We start from the raw sequence: 22,421 nt of genomic DNA, 5'->3' as shown, positions 1-22,421 counted from the left end.
AACTGTAGGTCCATAAAGAAAAAATAATTTCATGCACTGTATTGGAAAATTCCCAAGATGATTTGTACCAAACCTAGCATAATCCATTGCAAAGACTTTGTAGTTCACTATGCTTAAAAGTTCCTTAAAAGTAAAAAATAAAAATCTACAGCTCATATTACAACATAATAAAATTACTTGCCTTTAGTTGTAAAGACTGAATCGTAACTAAACTTGTTAGAAAGACTAAATCATCTCTTGGATTTATGAATTGAAACCCATCATTATTACAGTACACAATTATTACAATAGCACAAATACTACAGTTTACAAATGTAGCAGTCTATGACTTAAAAATCTTTCTCAAAATAGTTTCAATCATGAGGGCTTTTTATCTAATGAGCATATTGAACATAATGAACATAACAACATTATTTAACTTACTTTGCTAATATTTACTTGTATATCTTTTAAGGATACTACATGTATATAGAGGCATCTAACATGGTCTATGGACAGAGAGCATACCTGGTTTCAAGATCACTAAGAGGAACATCTGGAAAACAGTGCCTGACATTTTTCTATCATATGTATGGAGCTGGGACTGGATTATTAAGTGTTTATCTAAAAAAGGAAGGGGATGATGAAGAGATTCCTTTGTGGAGGAGGACAGGGGAACAAAGCATCTCATGGCTAAGGGGACTGATAGAATATGAAAGTGATACAAACTACCAGGTAAGAAAAACAAGCAAGAAGCCATCAAATTGGAATACTGAAGGGAACTGTGTGCTAGAATTCAAGGTTTGCATTGTTTAAAAAAAGAATAAAGTAAAATGTTAAAACATAGATGTCATTGAATAGACACCAGAAGAATATGAAGTAACGTAATTTTTTCAAATTAAATTAGGGAGGAATTTATTAAAGATGTGAATAGGTTGCAAGTAGGAAAATAGTTATTAATTCAAAATATTTTAGAAGTATTTAAATGCTATGTAAAAATATTTAAATTTAAATGCCATCATTTTTTGTCAGTAGTGGTAGGGGTTTTTCAAGATAATTTGTGCAATTTCTTTTCCTTCAGCTGTCTGTAGCCCTGTCTAGATTTGACACAGCCACTGGGCTGTGATAAAATGGCAGCTTCTTGTATGATGGTCTTTCTAAGGGGCTACCAAGGAGAAGGGATCATGCAAAGCCAGAGGTCTGTCTAAGGAAAGGGAAAAGCAAAGGCAGAGGAGAGGACAGAAGAGGACAGGAGAGAACAGGAGAGAGGGCAAAAAGGTGTCCCTTGAATGAGTTGCATAGGTTGTATTATTTTTTTCAGTCCTTCCACCAGTGGGATTCATGAAAAGCTGTGTCTTACCTTTACAGATCATTTTCGAGGCGATCCGAGGTGTGTCAATAAGAAGTGACACTGCCATTGATGATATTCTGTTCCAGGCAGGGCCCTGTTTGGGTAAGTACTTTGTAGGAGACACCAGGCAACTCGCAATGCTTGTTGTACTTAGGTGGGTGATTCTTCCTCTCTTGACTCCCCATTTAGTTGTTCTGAATTTCATATCAGGCTGCCAGGTTAGTGCAGAACTTTACTTTCCAATGTGATGTGAGATCATCCTCAGACTCTCAACCAGGAAAGTGGCTGTAACACTTTTTAAAAACCATATGACAGTCCCATTTAAATCCAGCATGTTAACTACATTCTGCTGTAAGTATTCTTATATATGACAAAAATACAAATAATTAAAATATTTCTTCCTTCTTTGTATTCCAGAAGTGGAAGAAATTCAGTTCTCATCAGGCTATCCTGACAGCTTAAACGAAGTTGAGTATTAAAAAAAGTCTGCTGAAAGGAATGAAGCGCATAGAAGAATTGTATGTGAGAAACTGCACAAACTGCCTATTTTAAAATACATTTTAAGTAAATACTGGACTGGTTTGAATACACACCAATACATAAGAAGAACTCAGAGCACTCATGTTCCTCACCTTTTCAATGAAATTATTGACTCAGGGCTTCTTAGACCGTAATTTTTTTATATTATTTCCTCTTTTGCATGAGGTATCAGTTATTATATAAAGGCTTCCCATTTTGCACAGATCATTAATTTCTAATTTTTTTAACCTTTCTGGTGTATAAGTAAAAAGAGGAAATTCAAGTTGCACAATTGAAGTCCAATATTGTGTTATCTTAAATCTGCATTCAGTGAATGTTTTGTGTTGGGGATAGAATGGATTTTTGTTAAGAAAATGATAAATGTTTTGAAATAACAAAGAAAATAATGTTAGCTACTAGTAATATCCTACAGGTTAAGTGCAATTATTCACAGTGACAAATCTCTCTGGGAAACTTAATAGTCTGCTGGTAATGTTTTGTGCTAGTGTATTATTTTACTATAGAAAATATATTTGTCCTCTTTGCCAATAACAAAATCACTGCTAGTGTTCAGTACAATTCAGCATAAGCTGCTGGCCTGTGGAACTATATGAAATTAAACACTTTAAAGCCATATATTTTCTGGGATGAAAGTCTAGTTGGTTTTTTTTTTAATTAAATAAATTTGTACACTCACAGAGAATGCACTTATACTTTACCCAACATAGATGTCTTGCATTTATATTATTAGGAAACTGAATTCACATGTTTTGTTATTTTTTAAGATTTTATGTATTTGTGTGTAAGGGTTTTTTTTAAAAATTACTATAACTTCCTAATAAAATGTAACTTTGAGTATCATCTTATTGCTCTGCTCTATAGGTTTGATACTAATCAGTGCAAGGGCAAAGAACTGAACTTAATAAAGTAGCCTGAATTCATTATTTTGAACATGAAAATAATGAAATGTGCGGGTCACATCACTTAAGAAAGCTGACAGAAAGACATCTGAACTGCTGCAAGAAGCCATGTACTGAGTGGTAGAAATTATTTTTACAGCAACCATATTCTGCTCCTTTCAGAATTAAGCATATCCTTTTCCTTACAGCTTATAAGGATCAACAGCACCTAGGATGATCTGGGCTCTTGCATCTTTAGTAAATTTTCATTTTGGTGACAGAAACAATTGAAGAGATTGTTCAATGCAATACATCCAATACTCGTGCATTTATTTAACCACACAGATTGAAGCCATTTATGGTTTCCTAGAGACTCAGGAGGAGCCAAAAGGAATTGATACCTTATCTGCCTGTTCTAGCTACCTACAGTCTCCCTTGTCAGCTGCTTATGAACACATCACTCTTGCTATTATTCAAAAATGAAAGTAAACAGAAATGATGGGCTGTTTCCTTTGAATCAGTACCATTTTACAGTTGCTCTGTAAATTGCAGGTCTCAGTTACATCAACAGAAATCCAGAATAACGCCATAAAAGATCACTGTTATTCTGTCTTATAAAACAAATGAAATGGTATTCTGTCTGATGGTGGTGTCACACCAAAATAAACCTAATATAAATTTAACTTTACGATCATGAAGCTTCAATAAGACAGCCCAAGCCAAGCACTAAAAGACCTGGCGTTTTATCCACCTGGATGCGAGCACAGCTTTCCAGTGTGACTGCCCTCACTTGGGACACCCGCTGCTCTGAAGGGACAGCCGTGTAAAGGCCAAGGCTGGAAGGAGCACACTTCTGCAACGTGACAGACACACTGACTCCGAACGTTCTACCCCTCACACTCTGAGAAAGAGAAAACCTGACTCTCATCCCCCCTCACACAAAACACGAGCTCTCCGTTGTGGTGCATTGTCCTGCCGCTCAGGATTTCTGCTCAGCCCTCAGCCTTGATCATGGCTACTTGGAGTAAAGCTCACCCTTGAGCTTACCAGGAACACCGTCTGTTCTCGGGAATTCTGCCATCCAACCAATTCCTGTCTGACAGGCACTCTTGGAATGGGGTTTACCGGAACCATGGCGCTGGACCACAGAATCACAGAGCTCTGGCGATTATCTACTCCAACCAGCCCTGCCGAGGCAGGGTCACCCGGAGCAGGTGACACAGGAATGTGTCCAGAGAGGGAGACCCCACGACCTCCAGGGGAAGCTTGTTCCAGTGCTCTGCCACCCTCAGTGTAAAGAAATTCTTCCTCATGCTGAGGTGGAACCCCCTTCAGTTTTAGTTTATGGCCATTGCTCCTTGTCTTGTCACTGCGCACCACTGGAAACCGACTAGCACCATGCTCTTGGCACCCGCCTTTGGGATAGCTGTAGGCATTAATGACATTTCCTCCCACTCTTCTCCAGTCCATGACCCAGCCCTCATAACGCCGCTCCCGCCCTCAGGAAAGGCAGCAGCCAACGGAACGGGCGGGCAGCGGAACGCGGGGTTCGGTACCAGCCCGACCCGGCCCCGTCCGGGCGGCGCCGCCGCGGCCGCCTCGACCAACGACGATCGCAACGCCCCGCTCCGCGCCGCGCACAGCCAGCCAATGGGCGCGGGCGCCGCGCGCCTCGCACCAGTCAAAAGCGCCGGGGCGGCCGAGCCCCGCCCCCTCAGGAAACGGGCGCGCGGGCTGGGGCGGAACATGGCGGCGGTGCGGGGACCGGGGAAAGCGCTCGGGAAGAGTGCGAGGGGCGGCGAGTCCCGCTGCCCCTTCGTCCTGGGCTCCATCGTGAGAGTCTTCATGGAGAACTTCCTGTGAGTGAGCGGGACGTGTTTTCTTCTCCCTTGAGCGGCCGCGGCCTGCCCCTCCCGCCCCGCCATGGAGGGGCCGAAGCAGCGGAGCGGGGTCGCCGCGGGTAGCGGGGATTGCGGGTCCGGAGGAGGGAGTGCGGGAAGCGGGGCTCCCGGTAAGGCGGTGCCTTGCTCGGAGTGGGGAGCTCGGAGATATTGCTGGGTAGGTTACGAGCCACAAGGGTTGTCAGCATGTGTCGCTGCCAGGAGGGTGCGTTCCCCGCTGCCGGCCCGCCTTCCCTGAGGGGAAGGTTCCTGTTGCCCGGACAGCCTCTTCGTGCTCTTTGTCTCTCAGGTAGCTGGTTCCGAGCAGGGGAGAGAGAGCAAACGATGCTCGTAGGGCAGCGGGGACAAGCCTTGAGAACCATTAAGATGAAGCGTCTGTGGTCTTTTGCACGCGTTTTTTCCAGCTGCTGTGTAATGCGAATACTGTTCTGTTTGGACGTATTGGGGTTACCACTAGAAGTGGTCAGGCCATTTTCTTACGGCTCCATGCCAGCCTTGAAAACCTTCAGTAATGTAGTGCATGGGTCGCATGTTAGGTGTTGATTGAATCTTCAAAGAGAGTAGTTTAAATTCTCTTTAAGGCTTCAGATACCTTCTCTTCCACATGTACATGGTTTATAATACCGTGTTGCCGTTAACTGCTTTAGTCACTGATTTTAAAGAAAGTTCTGATGAGTACGCTGGCTCGTAAGAATGTATTTCACGGTGTTTCACTGAAATGTCAGTTTTCACTCTTGAAATTTTGTTGCAAAACGACATTTCAGGATTGAGCCTCGATGAGGTACTTTTATCTGTTTAATAAAATCATGAAGTATTTCTAAGCAAGTTTTTTTTTTTTTTGAAGGTTATATATTGTTTTAAAATTCAAAAATTTGCTGTGTTTTCCAGAACATACAATGTTTGTGAAGTGTATCCAGGGCCAAACCTCAACGTGGTTCTAGGTGCTAATGGCACAGGCAAGTCAAGCATTGTTTGTGCCATCTGCCTGGGACTGGCTGGAAAACCTTCTTTCCTCGGGCGAGCTGATAAGGTGATGATGAGCTTTTGTGATTTTTAATGTTTAATCTAAATTTCATTCAGAGCGCTGTCCAGCAGAGGGGGGAAAGTCTGTCTTCCGTGGTTTGCTTTACTTTTTTAGAAAGTAATGTGTCTGAATTGAAGAGTAGCCTGGTCCAGAGACAGAGGGGGGTTGTCTCAATTAACTATTTGCTGTCTTGAATAAAATATTAAATGGAAACACCTGAATTGTACTGCAGCCTGAGTGGACTAGAGGTTTTACTGCAGGATGGCTGAGCATCCACACTGGGGTAGAAAAATGCCACTCAATGGCCTGAACATCTGATAAGAAGTACCAACTAAAGGATAAGTAGGCAAGGTCTAAAATTCCCAAATACATAGTACCTGTAGAAATAATATGCTCCTAATGTGTCTCAGCTAAAAGCGTGGAGACACTGATCTTTGACTTGAATGGAATTTGGATTGCTCTATTCTGTTTTCACTTCTTACTCTCAAGATATCATTCATTGACACTATAGTAGGAGGTTTGTATTTTGAAATTTTCAAAGTTTTGCACTTGATTTCTTGGATATTCTTGCTCAATGCAATTTATTTGAATAGGTCTTTGGAGCAGTGAATCTGTGTGCCTAAAGGATTGTACGTATTCTCTTGTAGCTGCTTGCTCATGAGCAAATGTGAATATGGGAATTGACTGCATGGCAGTACTGTGTGTTGGTATTTCTTTTTACTTTTCATGATTTATTTTCATACTAATAGAATTGGTAGTTCTAGTACAGATACTCAGCAAGGTCTTTTCACTTGTCTTGCCTTTGTTCCCCAAATTCATGAAAACTTCCTGTTTGTGGATCTGCAGATTATAATTTGTGTGGTTTTGGAGGCTGAAGTTGATCAGAAATTGTTAACTTGTGGAGGAATTTCTAATGCTGCTGATTGAGGATAATGGTGTCTTCCTTTATTTTTAGTCAGTGCTTTATTTTGCTTTTAATTGTAAGTTTTCAATAAATACCCTATTGCAGCAGCTCTGTTGTACAAATGTGTATTCTTGTAAGATACTACATTTTAATACACTTATTTTGCAATAACACCTTCTAAATTAATTTTGTAGATTGGTCTCTTTGTGAAGCAGGGTTGCATGAAAGGCAAAGTGGAGATTGAACTGTAAGTAGTAAAATTATATTTCGTCGTGCACTTGTAATTGGATCATTTCCCCACACAGTCATTCACAAAGTTGTGAGAAAAAGTTTTGGTGTGCAGAGGTCTGTCGTTAAGCTGGTGCTTTAAATTCTCCTTTTTTTATTTCCCTGGACTTCAGAATATTAAGTTTAAATAATTACCACACAAGAAATAAGCAGTGATGGCTGCTCTTGATCTCTCTTTCTGAAGCATTTCAGCTTGTCTTTATGTACAAAAAATGTATGGATAAAGATTGCTGTATATGGTGTGTTTAGCTTTTGATGACATTTAAGGTTCAGATGATTCAATTTTAGTCAGTACTGCCATCATTATGTGGTGGTTGGAATTCTTTTTACTGGGAGAAGAAAGGACTGAAGTCTAACTTTTAAAGCAGGTAGTTCTGCCTTATACTGATAGTGCTGGTATGAGGGGCTTCCCTACATTCTCACTGAAAACATCACATACTGACACAAAAGAAAGATCTGACTAATTCCATGTAATGCAGTCTTAGAAGTAAGCTGCTGCAAAACAGAGCAGCTGGAAATCATTTGGACTGTAAAATTCCATTAGTAGCTTCTGTCACAGGGCAGTATTCATTCTTCATTTTTTGTGGATGCTATGTCATAGGTGATTTTAATAAGCCTTAACCGGGTCCATTTGCCTGAATGAAACAGAAAATAGAGATAGTCAACTGATTCATAATCTGTGTTAATTTGTATAACAATTGGCCACCCTGATCAGATTCTCTGAAAAGAAAATTTTATTGAGGAAAAGAAGTACCACAGCATGTCTTGGAAAAAATCCTGTCCATTTTTGCTATTGTGGGAGTGATCAAATAAGACCTTCTTTATTGATTGGCCAAGCAATGGGCTCAGGAGACAGGTTGTCTTTCTGGTGGGTGGTGTGAATGTTTTAACATAGATCCTTCCCAATGTTATTTGAAAGTCTGGAAAGAATCTGGCAGTGTGTGAAGACTTAGCATTTCATGGCTCCTTAGACGTAGCATGTCATGGTTGCAATGTAGTTGAGTCCTTTGTCTGATTGGTAAAAAATATTGAAATGTAATATCAAGGCTGGGAGGCCAATGATACAGAAGATAGCTTTTTTTGACAGGAATTAAAAACTGAAGCTCTCTGGGCATGTATTACGTTTGGTGAATTTGGCACGTGAAATGTAGCTAAACCGAAGTTATGGTAGTAAAAAGATATTCATTTAATGAAAGAAAGAAGCATAGCTTTGTAGGTCTTTTGAAGGAAGTCTGACAAACTAAAATGAGGTGGAGCAGCAAATTATCAAGAAACAGGATTGTATCCCTATGGCATTTAGTCTGAACACTGGCAGCAGATGTGTACTCTTTTACATTTGTCTTGGTTTAGAGCATTTTCTTTTGGAAGAAAATGCTCTGGAATGAGCGTTTCCTTTAAAGAAAAGGGGTTTAGCAATCCCTTCCTGCTGGTATGAAATAAATATTGGTGGGTGAAAGTGAAAAAAACCTGTTCAGTGGACAAACAAAGTGCCTGCATGGCATGGGAGAAAATTAATAATTGTTAGATATTGAACTGTCAGAACTTTACCCCCCCACACACACCCACAGCAGTACAAACAAACCCAAAATGTCCAGGGAAGGGAAAAAAGCCAAAGAAAAGTCCACCGGCCATGTTCTAGGGAAAAACAAAGTGATGGACAGAGACAGAATGTCTTGGGGGAGGGAAGAAGAGTCCACACAGCAGCTCGGGAAAGATAAAAACAGAACACAAAAATAAATGTGCGTTTTTTGTGTTGTATGCTGTTTTTATTCTTGAATATATACACAGCTTACTGATGTATTTCTGTACACTAATACTTAATTTAAAGACATACTGTACCTCCTTCATACCAATTTTAAAATTTAGTGAATCTCACACAAATTACACTTTTATAGGAACTGTTCACAGTTGTAACAACTTCTAAGTGTTTCATACGTTCAGCATGAGCATCTCATTTATGTAACTTTAAGAGTTAATATTTACAGATATTGGTGTTTCCCATGCGAGTTTAATTCATCACGGAAGTACTGGATGTTTTCTGAAGCATGAAAATGACAATCTGGTGCTACTGTCCAGTTAATTTAGATTAAATATTTAGCTATCTATAAAGTCTACTAATACTTTGACACTTTGTAACCTTTAAAAGTGTAACACTTTTCACATATTCTTGAAAGTGTAAATACCTTTTTCTATTAATCAGGTTTAAGTCACCCGAAAATGTTATTATCACACGTGAGATTTATGTGGTGAGCAATGCATCAGAGTGGTTTATCAATGGAAAGCCAACAATCCTGAAAACAGTAGAAGAACAGATTGCAGCCTTAAACATACAGGTGGACAATTTGTGCCAGTTTCTTCCTCAGGTATGAACTAATTTTGAAAGACAGTAGGTGCAAATGGAGTACTGTGCTTTGAGAGGATTTTGTTGCTGGTTGGCTTTAGTAGCATTTCAGCTGGTTTAATGGGACACCATGAAGAACAAGAGGGATGAGGTAATCATGCCGGTGTGGTGAAAGAAAAGAGGAGCCGTGTGACTTTTTAAGCTCACTAATTGGACAGTTTTGTATATGGTGACTCTGAAAGGAAAGATGCTGATGTTCTCTGTGTTGATGTTCAAGTAACAGCGCTTGCTAGTAGAGCCTTTTTGGTCATGTCAGCAGTTTCTTGAGCATAGATCAAATTGTGTAAGAGTCAAACCATCCTAATGGAAAATAAGTCTTAAAGGAGAGAGAAGATTAAAGAATACTACTTTTAATTTCTGTATTTGAATTCATGCTCAAGCAAGTCAGGATTCCTGTGCAGGTAGCTAAGTTGCCTCACATTGCACCTTAAAGTTGTGACAGGCTCCTTCCCAGTTTGTGTGGATTGTCAGGAATGTTAGAAAAAGAGAACCTTATCAGAGCCTAGCTGTAGGCTTATTGTTAAATTCAAGATGACATGCAGAAGAACATTAAAGTTTAGAAAGCTAATACTGCAGAAACAAAAATACACCAGGTGTTTGGTGATTCATTTTCTCTTACGTGCAGTATTATTCAGAGCTTTCAACATACTCTGGTACACTAACATAACTTAGTGTTTAAAACAACTTTTTCTCTTTAGTACGTAAATGTCAGTTCAGCCAGTATTTCTGTGTTGGAAGTTTTGGTTTATTTGTTCTCTCCCTGTAGATCAACAACAAGAGCACTTTTTGCGTCAATGTTGGTTTTGAGCTGTTCTTCTGCCTTTGACAGCAGTACTTCCTAGTTGCCTTGGCTGCCTGCTTTAATAATAACTTCTACCTGGCTTGAGTTTCAAGTTAGTCATGGTATTTATACTGCAAGGGTGTAGCTTCAGCAGCCTGAGAACAAATGCTCTGGAGATTTTGGTTGCTACTCTGTGAGATTCTCATTAACAATGCCAGGGCTATTTAGCATAGAACTGCAAGTTAGGTGATGTCTGCGAGAGGTATGTTGCCATGTGTAAATCCAGTATTGCTGTATGCACTGTTCCAGCTAATCCTGTATTTTTGTAACTTTTTAAAATTTTGTAGGACAAAGTTGGAGAATTTACAAAACTCAGTAAGACTGAGTTGCTTGAAGCCACTGAAAAATCTGTTGGTTCTCCGGAAATGTACCAGTTTCATTGTGAACTGAAAAACTTCAGGGAAAAGGAAAGAGAACTGGAGGTAAATACGTGCTTTAGAGAGCAATGACTGTAGAAAAAGTAAAATCAGTTTTACCTGGAGATGTTACAGAATTAAAGGTGGTAATTATTCACAAGTTTGTGGTAAGTTGATTTTACCAAATAATGCCCATCTTCTCTCAGAGTGTCATTCACTCTGACACTCACATGCTTTTAAGTGCAAAGACACATGCAAATGATCTGGACACAAAAGAAAAGGGATGCCTGTTGTCAAGTACTCCTCACTTCTCTAGGATTCTTGACTGGCACCAACTCTCCTAGACAGATCTTTTACATCTTCTGTAAAGTCGTCGACTATTATAACGTGGTCCTTTGCTTTAGTGGTGCTCGCATCCTTGAAAACAAAGAGATAGACTGTGTTGGTTTGAAAACAAACTAGTGGGAGATCACAAGTCCAGATTGAAGTTAAAAATAAGTGAAATAATACAAGAAAAAGCACTGACAAAGTCAGATATAAACTGACACCCGGTTAGGGTGGTGGTAGCAGTCCAACTGAAGTAGTTCAGTTGAAGCGGTGATCCTGTGAAGGTCTAGTCTCCAGCTGAAGATCCAGTGGTAGCTCTTGTCCTCTGGGAACCCAGTAGACAGGGCTAGCTCAGGTAGTTCCAAGGCCAGGTTATATCCAGCTGGGAACACCTGGCTCCTCCCTCCTGGGCAGAGCATCCCACAATGGGATAAGTCCATGAGTCACACGGTGGGTCCCTGATGGCCCATTGCCTGTCATGCGGGGTGGGTCATTAGCAGGTGATAGCAGCTAACGGGCCCACAGCTGGTGGTAATAGAATACTTAAATACATCTATATTGCAACCTAGGACACAAAGAGGAAAAGGAGCAGAGTTCTGGGAGCAGTGTCTGTCCTTAGCCATACAGGCCCTTCTTTTAATCTTTTGTTCTCCTGTTTTTATCTTTTTGGATGGTTCTTCTCTAGTTACTGCTGTACTAAAATGTCTCCTCTAGTGTTAAATTAGTGCTTTAATGCACAGATGAGATGTAGACTATTTTCTGAGAAGTGCTTTCACTAAGTAGATACTGTAAAACATGAAAATATGTTACAGAGCTTGTGCAGAGAAAAAACCACCTCATTGGAGAAAATGAAACAGAGGGTTGAACGGTACAAGCAAGATGTTGACAGATACCATGAATACAAGCGTCATGTGGACTTGATAGAGATGCTTGAGAGGAAAAGGCCATGGGTGGTAAGTTTCATTTCCAGTGATTTTCTTGCCTAAGACATTTTCCATAAGACCGTGAAATTAGAAATAGGCCAAAATTTGCTTTAAAAGAAATGTGACCCGAGTAATTTGAATATCATTACAATTGCGCAGTGCAAACAGTCCAGGTCTTGAAATACTGTTTCTTGGCCTAATTGTGATGTTTGCTTACATACCTAGCTGTACTGCATAAGTTGCTTCAGACGTAATTCAAGTAGTTACTGCACACTTGGGAAAGCCAGCAGTACTCCTTCTATTCTGTGCAGAGACAACTGCTTTAAATGCTAGCCAGCTGTACTTGCTTCTTGAGCTGTAAGTTTTTTTACTTTTTTTTGTTAATTTTTTTCTACAGGTTGTGTTCTTAATTAATTAGCTGGTTTGGTGTGCATGACAAACATGTCAGTGAATTTAAATTGCCAATCTCAAAAATACTAGCATTTGGACAGAGAAATTCTAAAACAAATTTGAAAGAACCTAGAGTACAGGACAGGTCATTTACACAAAGCAAAGTAAGTTTTTCTGAGGAGCACTTTAATACTAATTTAGTTTAGTGTTAAATGATCAGTAAGATTAAATTATTCTAAACAGTTCAGACTGATGGGGATTTCTGATGTTGTTTGCAAGCTTTATAGAGCTCATGAAATACAGGTACAGAACTTTCAGAAGACTTGATTTACTGTTCGTGAAGAATGTGGAAAACTTTTTTTTTTTTCAATTTTACATGTAACAAAGCTTCACATGGCTTTTATGAACTTTTATGGCCTTTGCATCTTGAGCAGCTGGGTTCAAGGGATCCCATCACTGCTTTCAAATCTTCTTGCTAACAGGATGGATGAAATAGATGGACAGTGGTAGGTGCTGAGGAAGTGGGGTATATATTCTGTGATGTCAGTACTTAGCTGAATGATGGGAGCTTTTCTTACTACATATGTGTAAACTTGGTGTTGCGTAGTTAAGGTAGGCTGATACTGATTGTTCTCTACTGGAAGAAATTTGCATATACAGAACTCTAAAGGCTGGTTGGAAACTGGCAGAGGAAAACTAAGCTAAGAGTAATTTTATCTGCTGTCAGTTAAATTGCCATCCATAAGTTAGAGAACATTGCTATTAGTTACATGTTACTTAAGCAAATTTAGTCAGACGTCACACCTTACTGCTGTCTTCTGGGCAGTTTGCGTTGCTCAGTATGTTAAAGGATTTTAGTGGGTGCACTCAATTAAATGTAACTTTTTGGCCACTGAATCCATAGCAACAACAGTGTGCTTTGGCACCTCGGTGGAGTTCTGATTGACAGCAGAGAATCAGTAGTGTATATTAGATTCAAGGAAAAGAGAACTGGAGGTAAATATGTGCTTTAGAAATGCAGAGAGCAGCATCTGCAGGGAAATTATAAGAAATTTTATCGTGAGATCTTCCATGTGCATAGTTTACAGTTGAAATCAAAGATCATCAATGTAATCGTTTTACTAGGTAGAGGGTATTTGAACTGTGGGCTGCAACAAAATTTCACATTTTGTTGCTATTTTGTGGTTTGTCAAACTGCAACAGAACTTTTGGTATTCTCTTATGTTGCAAAATACCAAACTCTCTTTAAAAGAAGAAATGCATTGTTCTACAAGGGCATGGGATTTTTTTGTTGTTTTGACCTAGCACTGTTTAGTCCTAAGAATAAATAATTCTTTTGCCTTAAAATGGGGTTTACCAAAGTTGAGAATAGTACAGGAGTTTGTTCTTCCTTCTGTGGGTGTTTTGTCTGCTCTGTCCTCCCCAAAACATAGGTTTCAACTTGAAGACCAAATGCACCCAGTTGTTCAATTTACCGCCGTAACAAAGCCGAGTGGCTGCAGGTGAACTTCCAAGTCAGCTGGAAGGTAGATGTATAAACACTGCATTGTGTTATGAAATAGAGAAAACAGGCAGCCTGAAAATATGTTAACTCAAATATGGTATTAGACTGTTTCTTAATCCTAGTGGAAGAGACAAAGTCTAGTGATGAGCTTGTTCATGTTCTGACCTCTGTTGAAGTGCATCTTGATTGTGAAGACTAGCGCTTTTCACCTGAGGAACATTTTTCTGGTCAAGCGCTTTTTTCTGGACAGTGACAATTTCTTCTCTACATGGAGAATTATACACCATTTTCTCATATGTCTATGTCTAACAAGGTTTTGAACATATGCCTTAAATTCCATTGAATTCCATAGTTCCTGGAATCATGTAATTTTGGAAACATGTTTTGGTCAAGCAGTGTCCATTCTTCTTTTCCTCTTCTGACATTTACAATTAAGAAAAACATTGCTTTAAGATGCAAATGTGTCTTGGGAGTGCTGAAATGCTTTGGAAGTTCTGCAGGTCTTTAGTGGAGTGCATAATTACAAACATAAAAATATTTGCATACAGATTACCAAAATACAGAGTTCTTGCGGAAGTCAGATTTTCTTAAAGAGTTAAAGGGATCTGCTGTGTTAAAATCATGACAATTCTATGGAACTTGCCTGTCCTTTGTATCTGAAGAATCTCAAGTGTATGTGTGTGCATTTACTTTAATCTTGAAACAAAATGGCTTAGTTAGACCAGAGCTAAATTTTGAGCTTTATCTTTCAGCTGGGTGGAAATATAATCCCTTTGCCTCTGTAACTTTGTAACAGTGAGTACTGGTTGTACTTCACAGAATTACAGCAGCTTTCTTCAAATATGTTTTGACTTTATGAAAAACCTACTATGAAAAAAGATGCTGGATTTTACAGCTTAGGTTGATTTATCTGCGATTAATCAGGTTAGTTGAGTAACTATGAAAAAGTGGTAACAGATAAAGCCAAGTCACCTGTTAAAGATAGAGCTTCCAGGGTGTCTTTATTTATCATTATTATTATTATCATTTTAATGGTCCAAGTATTGGAATAAGCTAGGCATATGCTGTTAGGGGCTTTCTTTAGTACATACCAAATCAAACAGCTTTCCCTTCCTCTGTCTCCCTGCATACATGAATCTACTACTCCTCTCTCTAGTCCTTTGAGCATCTTACTTTTTTTTCTCATGAACCTTTCACAGTCGTGGAGCATAATATACTTTTATGTTTCTCTGGCAGGGCTGGGGAAGGTTCCCCTTCTTTTTTTTCTCCTTCCTTTTTATTTTTTTTTTGTCTCCAGATCAAAAAATCACTAATAATGACTCCTTCAGCTTAAACTACTTTCTCCACAAAATTCTGAGCTTTTTGAAGTTGAGGTTCTTGGTCACCATACTATTTACCACCTCTTTCATCTCAGGAATGTATCTGCAGTTAAACTTCCTAGATAGTCATGGCTTTGGTATTTGTGGTGTATGGTGTAATTTTTGTTTGTTTGCCAAAAGTCTGTTCCACTCTGTCCCCTTGGTTTGCTTCATTGGTGATTCTGTCTGTTACTTGCTCTGCTGATCTGTCCAGTTCCTTTCCTTGTCTTTCTCCCAAAATTGTCTGTGGTTATTTGCTCCTCAGCTTTTAGACTTCCGCCTAACTACTCTCAAACTATGAACAGAAAGGGGCTAGGGAGTTTTTCCACAGCAATCACAGATGGTCTTAGAGGCAATGTAATTGCAGACAAAAGGGTTGTTTCTTCTACTGCTTAAATTGCATATGATTTAAGATGCATTATGTGTACTTGCTCACCAGGGACTGAATGATCCCTACAACTCCTGATCATTGGAACTATTAACAGTAGTACTTAAGTAGTTGCTCTAATATGAGTTTCTGAAGGTGATTTTTCTTCTAAAACTTGTAAGCAATTAAATGAAATGTTTGGACAGTATAAAATACTGGGATAGAAGACTGCAGTTTTTTATTGTTTTACTTTTAACTCTTCCGAGGAATATGAAAATGTTCGTGAGCAGCATGAAGAAGTGAAACAAAGCCGAATCCAAGTTAAGAAAGAGCTGAAGTGTCTGAAAGAAACGCAGGCCCCACAAACCAAAAAAATCCAAGAAGCTGAAGAAAACTTAAAGAGTCTGGACATGAAAATCAGAGATAATGTAGGTATTGAAGTTCATGTTTAACATAGGTAATATTTCGGGTGTTCTGAAGGTGTACTAAGGTGTAGAGCTTTGTAAAATGTGAAGTAAAACCTTTTTCTCTAGTGTGTCATAATGATGTTTCCACGGAAGTTTTTCTGAAATACCTGTACCCTTGGTTCTCAGTGCCTTCTCCATGTCTATTCATGGAATACGTTGCTTAGTAAGTCTTAAGTAACAATTCTTCAGTCTGCTCTTGGTTTCATAAAAGCAAATTTTATAATTCTCTTCATAGTACCTTAAAAATCTTCAGAGATAAAATGTTAATAGTTTCCCCAAGGTAGGTACTTATGTTGCATTAGATGCCTGTTTACATCTGTTCTGTAGTTTGGGTTTGCAGATGCTCTTTTTATCTTCTTAAAATTTATTTTAAGAGGGGCTTATTAAAGCTAAATAACATTTTTCCTGGCCTAAAAACATTCCTCTAATATTGAACATAATTCCACAAGTAGGACCTGATTTTTTTACTTTGACAGTAATCTTCCATCAGTTGTGAATATTTTTATGCATAAGGAAATGTAATGGTAAACCTACCTATGTGTTACGGTTCATGTTAGTTTACTGAACAGCTGCTCTCCCTCAGTTTATGGAAAAATAAGAAAATAAGAGTACTGTAATCCTCTGGAGGATTTTGGCTGTTACTTACTATTCAGACTGCAGAAGTCATTGTATGTATAAGCTGCACAAATTTGCAGTGGATAGCCAAAATTAAATTATCACATGAGAATGTTTGTTTGCTGCAGTGAATTTTGTTTGAAGATAAGTGACTTACTCAGAGGACTTGATGTGGAGACATGTGACACTTGTAGAGGACTGCTGCCTTGAAGTGTCTTGTAGAATGAGGGTCTGAAACTTCAATGGTGTTTAATGCACTGTGAGCTAATGAGCTAGTCATGTGCTTCCTCTAAAAAGAAACAAAAACACTCCCCCTTTCCCCAAACAAAACCAAATCCAAAACCAAACCAGAAAGACCGGACAAAAAATCCCTATAGATTGTTGTTCACAATATTGTTGTTTTTCATGTGGTAAACACCAACAATATGAAGTACTAAAATACCTCGTAATTATAAAAAAGTTCTATGGTAGAGGTTTTTAGGTTTTATGTACCACATTACTGCAAGAGTTAACTATTCTGTAAACGTTCAAAAATGTTGCAGTTGTATTGCAGTGGCCATTTTTTGGTGTGGTTGGGCTTTTTGTTTTGAAGGTTTTTGTTGCTTAAGGGTAAGTACACTTTCTTAGAGGAAAGGTAACAGCTGGAAGCTTGAAATTAATTCTCATTATGTAATAATGCCTTCATGCTTGTGAACTGCTAAGCTTGGTTTTCACTGCTTGGTCTTATTCTGATAGGTTTTACTTGTATGTTTCAAACCACTGTGCTTTTTTCAAACAGGAAAGAGTTCTACTTATAACCATAGGTACCACTGTTCTTGGAAGCATGGCCCTATAATCATATAGCAGTAATCTTTTTTGTTAAGGGTTGTACTTAGTTTCTGTGAAAAACCTAGGACAGACAGTGATCACTTTAGTTTTAACTTGCAGGGTGCTTGGTGAGCATAGGCCACTTCCCACAAAACAGTGGAAGAAAACTGGGGAGAATATACAAGGTGGTTGATTTATACCCTTGCATCGGCATATTTTTCTGCTCAATCTAAACTTGTTGTAAAGTTTTCATATACTATATATTCACAAGATTAACCATATGCTGAAGCGTTGATCACTTTGAGTCTGGAAAATGGATCAGGTCCATTTGTTCTACAATATTCCAGAAGCCAAAAAATACAGAAAGAAGGAAAGAGGATACATTTGAAATAAATAATTTATAGAAGACTTACTGAGATACTCTCATATGGCTTTCCAGAGATAAGTTAAAATTTTGTATTTTATTTATAACTGATGCTATTCTGTATAGGTTATTACCTATTATATATATGTATATAGTATATATTATAATAAGACATTTCCAAACCTGTTTTGTTTTGATGTTAAACAATAAGTCCAAGCCTAATTTGAATGATTATTTTATCGAGAATAAGACATAAGGGAATATATTATGTACATGGTTATGGCATGAACAATTTGTAAGATACCAGGCAAGTTAAGATGATCTGAGAGGTGTATTGCTGCATTTTGTACTTGTGTGACAGTTGCTTTTTTTCGGGTGCTGAAGTCAATTTCCCTCACACATACTTTAGTAGTTGGGCTGTTGAAATGTCCTTGAAAGGAGGATCAGTGCTGGCTGCTCTGTCAGGAGATAGTTTTGACCTAATGTGAAGGTGCAAGACTTTTCAATGACTTCACGTGGCTTAAGTTACTTCTTCTTCATTAGTTCCTCACCTTTTCATAGACAGCTTGAATTTCTTGTAATTTTCTATTCTGTCTTGATATAAATGAAGACATTTGGCAAGAATTTCACAGTATTACAGAAATATTCTGTAAGCCAGAAGGAGTTGATTGAGTTTCAATTTGGCATTAAGGGAAGGCAGTTTAGTATTTTAAGTCTGCTCTGTTCTGGACACACAGGCCTGTAGGGAATATAATTCTCTTCAGACCCTTTGGTCCAGGCTTACATCCATTATCCAAGGACTTTAATTCTGTCTGCTTCTTGAGATCTTTCTCTTGGCATAAGGATACATATGTGAGAGCAGAGATAAACCACCTCTCCATTTTGTCTTTGTTGCACTTTGTTGGCAAAAAGCCCAGTTTGGAGCTGTAGTTTTCCCTGGAAGGAGCTTAAAGGCAAGGAAAGGTGGAGTTAAATCTGGGAAGAAATTAATCTGTCCAGACACTGCATGACTTTTTCTGCTGCCTCTTTGTGTTTAAAACCCTTTCAATTTCTAGGTTATATTAAAAATTCCTCGTAACCCTTGGTGGTTTGGGTGGTAGGATGTGTAGAATGTGGAAAAAAAGAAATCAACCAATTTTGTAGGAAGAGTTTGATAAAACAGTGTATTTTTAGAACAGTTTCCTCAGGCTCTTTAAAGGCATTTGAGCAGAGTTAACTATGAAATGCAGTTTTTTGCAATATTTAACAGTATAAAGCAGTCTGTTGTGGTTGTACCATGAAAATCATGAGGGCAATTTGAGTTGTTAATCTGTTCTGTAGGTAGGTCTACATATAAGCTTTTAATAACTGAAAATGCAATGATAACTGAAAAATGGAATTCCAGTTCCTTACTAGTGTCTTGATTTTGAGCACCTTCAGAATTGTTTTGTGAACATTGTGCATCAGTTTCCTGGGAGAGAGCTTCCTCTTCAGACTGCCTCCTTAAGCTGTTTGGAAAGAGCATCACAGGATCAGTACCTTACAGCAATCAACTGCAAGACCCAGATGTATTTGTTTTGTGTTGTCTTTATGCAAACACCTGCATGAGTCTTAAAAATTCTGTGCGTTTCTGAGGTTGCAGTAGGGAAAAGATTCTGCGTAGTTTTATTTTCTCCATTTTTTATGCATCTTAGTGTTTTCAGTGTGACTCTGTAGGAAGATGTTTCTTGCAGTGAGAGTCCTATGTTTGTTTCAGTGTCTGCACTGGAATTTACTTACAGTCCTTGTCCTTCCATTCTTCTGCAGTATTCCAGTATTTTCTTTGCACTGCTTCATCCTTGAGGGTTCAGGGAAGGAGGAATTCAGTTTGCAGAGAAAGTGTAGTGTATTTCCCTGGTGTTCAGAACTCGGCTCTGTAAGTGCCTGGGCAACTTGACCTGATAAAACATACTCTGAAAGAGGAGTGGGACTGGGTTATGCCAAGAAGTTCCTTCCAACCTATATTATTCTTCCATTTTATAGAAGCTGATGATAGAGAAGGAGCAGAGACATGGGTGCCTACACATGAGCCAATGAGCTGTCAAGCTCAGCTATGTAGGATCTAGCTCTAGCCCAGTGCACTTCAGAGGAAGGATGACTTGGACAAAACCTGGTTTGATCATCCTGTGCCTAGGAACTTAAGTCTTGCTTGCTCTTTAGTATCAGCTTTCTTTCAGAGTTGGTTTGGAGAAAGAGGCAAGAGCATTTTATAATATTAGGCATCTGAATGTGACATTTATATTGAAATCAAGGATTGAGTTACTTTAATTTCAGATTAGGAGGCTTCCTCTAAATGTCATGCCTGAATTTGCAGACATAGAGCTGAATGGCTGTGAACAGTATGCCATTATACAAGTCTTTGCAAATTGCTGAAATTATATGTGCTACAGATATTGTTAAGAATAAGTGGGTGAGTATGACTTTGTCAGTAGTAAAATGTGGAGTAAATACTTAGTTATGCATATACAAGAGGTTGTTCAAAATTGGACTACTTTTTAGAAATATAACTGAATTTGACTGTAATTTAAATATCTTGCTGTATGCAGGCTGCTGAAATCAGAAATATTTGTCAGAAATGTAACGAGAAGCAAGATGCTTTGGAGATGAAAGATAAGCAGGTAAGAGTCTTGCTATCTGTCACTTTTCTTGGTGTTTGTTTGGTGTTTTTGTCTTCTGTTAGCAGAGAGGCAAATTTCTGTGAAGATGCTGCAAGTGCTGGCACTCTTTACTACCTCCAGTACGCAGTGAATCTTTAGAACTCTTATTAGTTAAACAGGAATTACTAATGGGAAGTTGTATACTGCATAAAAGAAGTTGTCTTATGGAAAGACAGTGTGTTGGTATATATAGACAGAAATATACACACACGCTGTTTGTGATAGCTTTCCTTGAAAAGCTACAACTTCTACTGTGGTTCACTCAGCACTAAGCATGCTCTCTATGTGAGCTCTCTATGTGCTTCTGTTATGTGTATACATCCAGCATCTTGTAAAAGGAAACATCCTTACAAGGATGTTTCATCTAAGCACTTGGTCAAGAAATGTATAAATTAAATGTATAAGGGTGCAGAGTCAAAACTTCAAAGTTGTGTTTGGGCAATAGTTTTACTTGATTGTGGACTAAACAATGTGTTAACTTCAGATGTGTTAAGCAACTCTTAAACAATTTATTAGTCTTTAAGCTTCTGCTTCTGCAAAAATGATGGAACTTCAAAAACTGATTTATAGGCTTGATTGTATTTTTGCTTATGTTCTTCAACTGCCATAGTGCTGTTAGAACTGTTTCATAGAGCTGTTGGAACTGTAACAGATTCTGGGGGGTTTGGTGCATGGTTATATCATCATTTAATAGCAGTTGCACAAGTGTTCTAGGTATTTGTCATAGGTTCTGTATACTAAACTCTTTTTTTGTTGGAAATTCTCAAAATTTTCAGGTTGAAGAAATAAATCAAGCATTCAGAATGAAAAAAGATGAAGAAGCAAACAGGCAGAAGAAAATACACCAAACTCAAAAAATAATAGAAGAGTGGAAGAATGAGCTGGATGCTATGGCAGTCTGTGAGAATCTTCAGCCACAAATTGTTGCTGTCAATATTGAGCTGAGAAAATTACAAGAAGAAAGGGCAAATATTGATAATGAAATCAGTGATCTAAGAGCAGAAAAAGCCAACCAAGAGCGGGAAGAGAAAAGTAAGTTACTTGAGGTTTTTTTGTCAATTTATTTTACTGTATTAATGACTCTACAGAATATGCTTGTCCAGCTGTAGTGACATAATTCAAGGTGTTTACCTGAAGCCTTGTAGTTGGCTTACATGTATAGCAGTCCTCTTTTCTGTCACCAGTTTTATTAGAAGTGACAGCTGCTTTCAAAATCGAACAAGAAGAGTCAAAAGTAACAATTGACCTTGAAACTGTCCTTCAAAGAATCAGTATTCCTGATCTCTGAGTAAGGAGTCTCCTTTGCCAGTTTGGACATTTGATGGGATTTTCTTGTTTTAAAGGAAGGTGTGTAGTTAGCAGGTTGTGAAAAACAATCCCAAACTGCATGGAGAAAGCAATTTGCTTTGAAGATGGTGTATTTTAGCTACTTCATATATTATGTGCAGTATATTAGCTGCTGATGCTGCATTTGTCCTTTCTAGACCTTAATTTCAGAGTTTCTTTACACTAATCTGGGATTTGTAATTAGTCCTTTCTAAGAAATGAAATGAAATTAAAAAATTGAAGCTTGGCAGGTGGAGAGGGTGTTGTTTATACATTCCTCAGTGAATGTTGCTCATTTGCACATACCTGTCTGTCTGGCACTTAACTTGGCATAGAATCCAAGCAGAAACTGAGGTAGAAGAGTCCAAGTGACCTGGGGAAGGAGACATTATGTATTTTATCTTGAACAGCACAAAAATCTCTGGTTTTGATCTTGGTCTCTTCTGAATAGCAAATGCTTTCATGCACAGTCTATTTTCACACATTTTTGTTTTTGCCAGCATGAAATAACACAGATATTTTACATTACTAGTCCTACTGTCTCTTTCTTCTGGGCATGTTTTTGTTTTTAAGTACAAAGGTAGAGTATGTCTTGAAGAAACATATTTTTAGAGCAAAATTCCTGTGTTTTTACTGTGTCTACCACATTTTGTTATTCTTTGGGTAAGTTTTTGATTCTGTTTTAGGTATTAAGTTTTAATAGTTCTTAAGATTTCTTCGGAAGTTGCAGCATCTCAATTCTGGGAAGAGAAACTTAGCTCTTATAATTTACTAACAACCTTAATTTTGGAGGAGTGTAGTCAATAGCTACCAGAAAATGCTGGTTGTAATGTGT

General features: G+C 38.4%; 2 protein-coding genes across 7 annotated transcripts in view; both read left to right on the top strand.

Moving 5' to 3' along the window:
* Window positions 1-2,710, top strand: part of MAMDC2 (MAM domain containing 2) — a 56,474-nt gene extending 53,764 nt beyond the window's left edge. Inside the window, exons 12-14 of one of the 2 annotated variants that reach the window (XM_085042299.1) lie at window positions 455-714; window positions 1,348-1,432; window positions 1,748-2,710. In XM_085042299.1, the coding sequence (XP_084898425.1) occupies window positions 455-714; window positions 1,348-1,432; window positions 1,748-1,809 (407 nt within the window). In that variant the 3' untranslated portion in view covers window positions 1,810-2,710. Of the gene's footprint in view, window positions 1-454; window positions 715-1,347; window positions 1,433-1,747 lie in introns of those variants that run through there. The other variant, XM_085042300.1, reaches the window with a different exon arrangement.
* Window positions 2,711-4,447: 1,737 nt separating this feature from the next.
* SMC5 (structural maintenance of chromosomes 5) overlaps window positions 4,448-22,421 on the top strand; it is a 45,197-nt gene continuing 27,223 nt past the window's right edge. For 4 of the 5 annotated variants that reach the window (XR_014846869.1, XR_014846870.1, XR_014846871.1 and 1 more), the window contains exons 1-9: window positions 4,448-4,607; window positions 5,538-5,679; window positions 6,772-6,824; window positions 9,066-9,228; window positions 10,395-10,529; window positions 11,603-11,743; window positions 15,599-15,760; window positions 20,150-20,221; window positions 21,037-21,292. Coding sequence is in view for 2 of the 5 variants with exons in the window: in XM_085042790.1 (XP_084898916.1) it covers window positions 4,495-4,607; window positions 5,538-5,679; window positions 6,772-6,824; window positions 9,066-9,228; window positions 10,395-10,529; window positions 11,603-11,743; window positions 15,599-15,760; window positions 20,150-20,221; window positions 21,037-21,292 (1,237 nt within the window). In the remaining 3 variants the exon portion in view is untranslated. The remainder of the gene's footprint in view (window positions 4,608-5,537; window positions 5,680-6,771; window positions 6,825-9,065; window positions 9,229-10,394; window positions 10,530-11,602; window positions 11,744-15,598; window positions 15,761-20,149; window positions 20,222-21,036; window positions 21,293-22,421) is intronic. The other variant, XM_085042789.1, reaches the window with a different exon arrangement.

This window comes from Lichenostomus cassidix, chromosome Z (genome assembly GCF_008360975.1).
Source record: "Lichenostomus cassidix isolate B80296 chromosome Z, HeHo_3.0, whole genome shotgun sequence".
In the NCBI taxonomy this organism is placed as follows: Eukaryota; Metazoa; Chordata; class Aves; order Passeriformes; family Meliphagidae; genus Lichenostomus; species Lichenostomus cassidix.
Note: the sequence above shows the minus strand (reverse complement) of the source record. Positions and strands in the feature narration are given on the sequence as shown.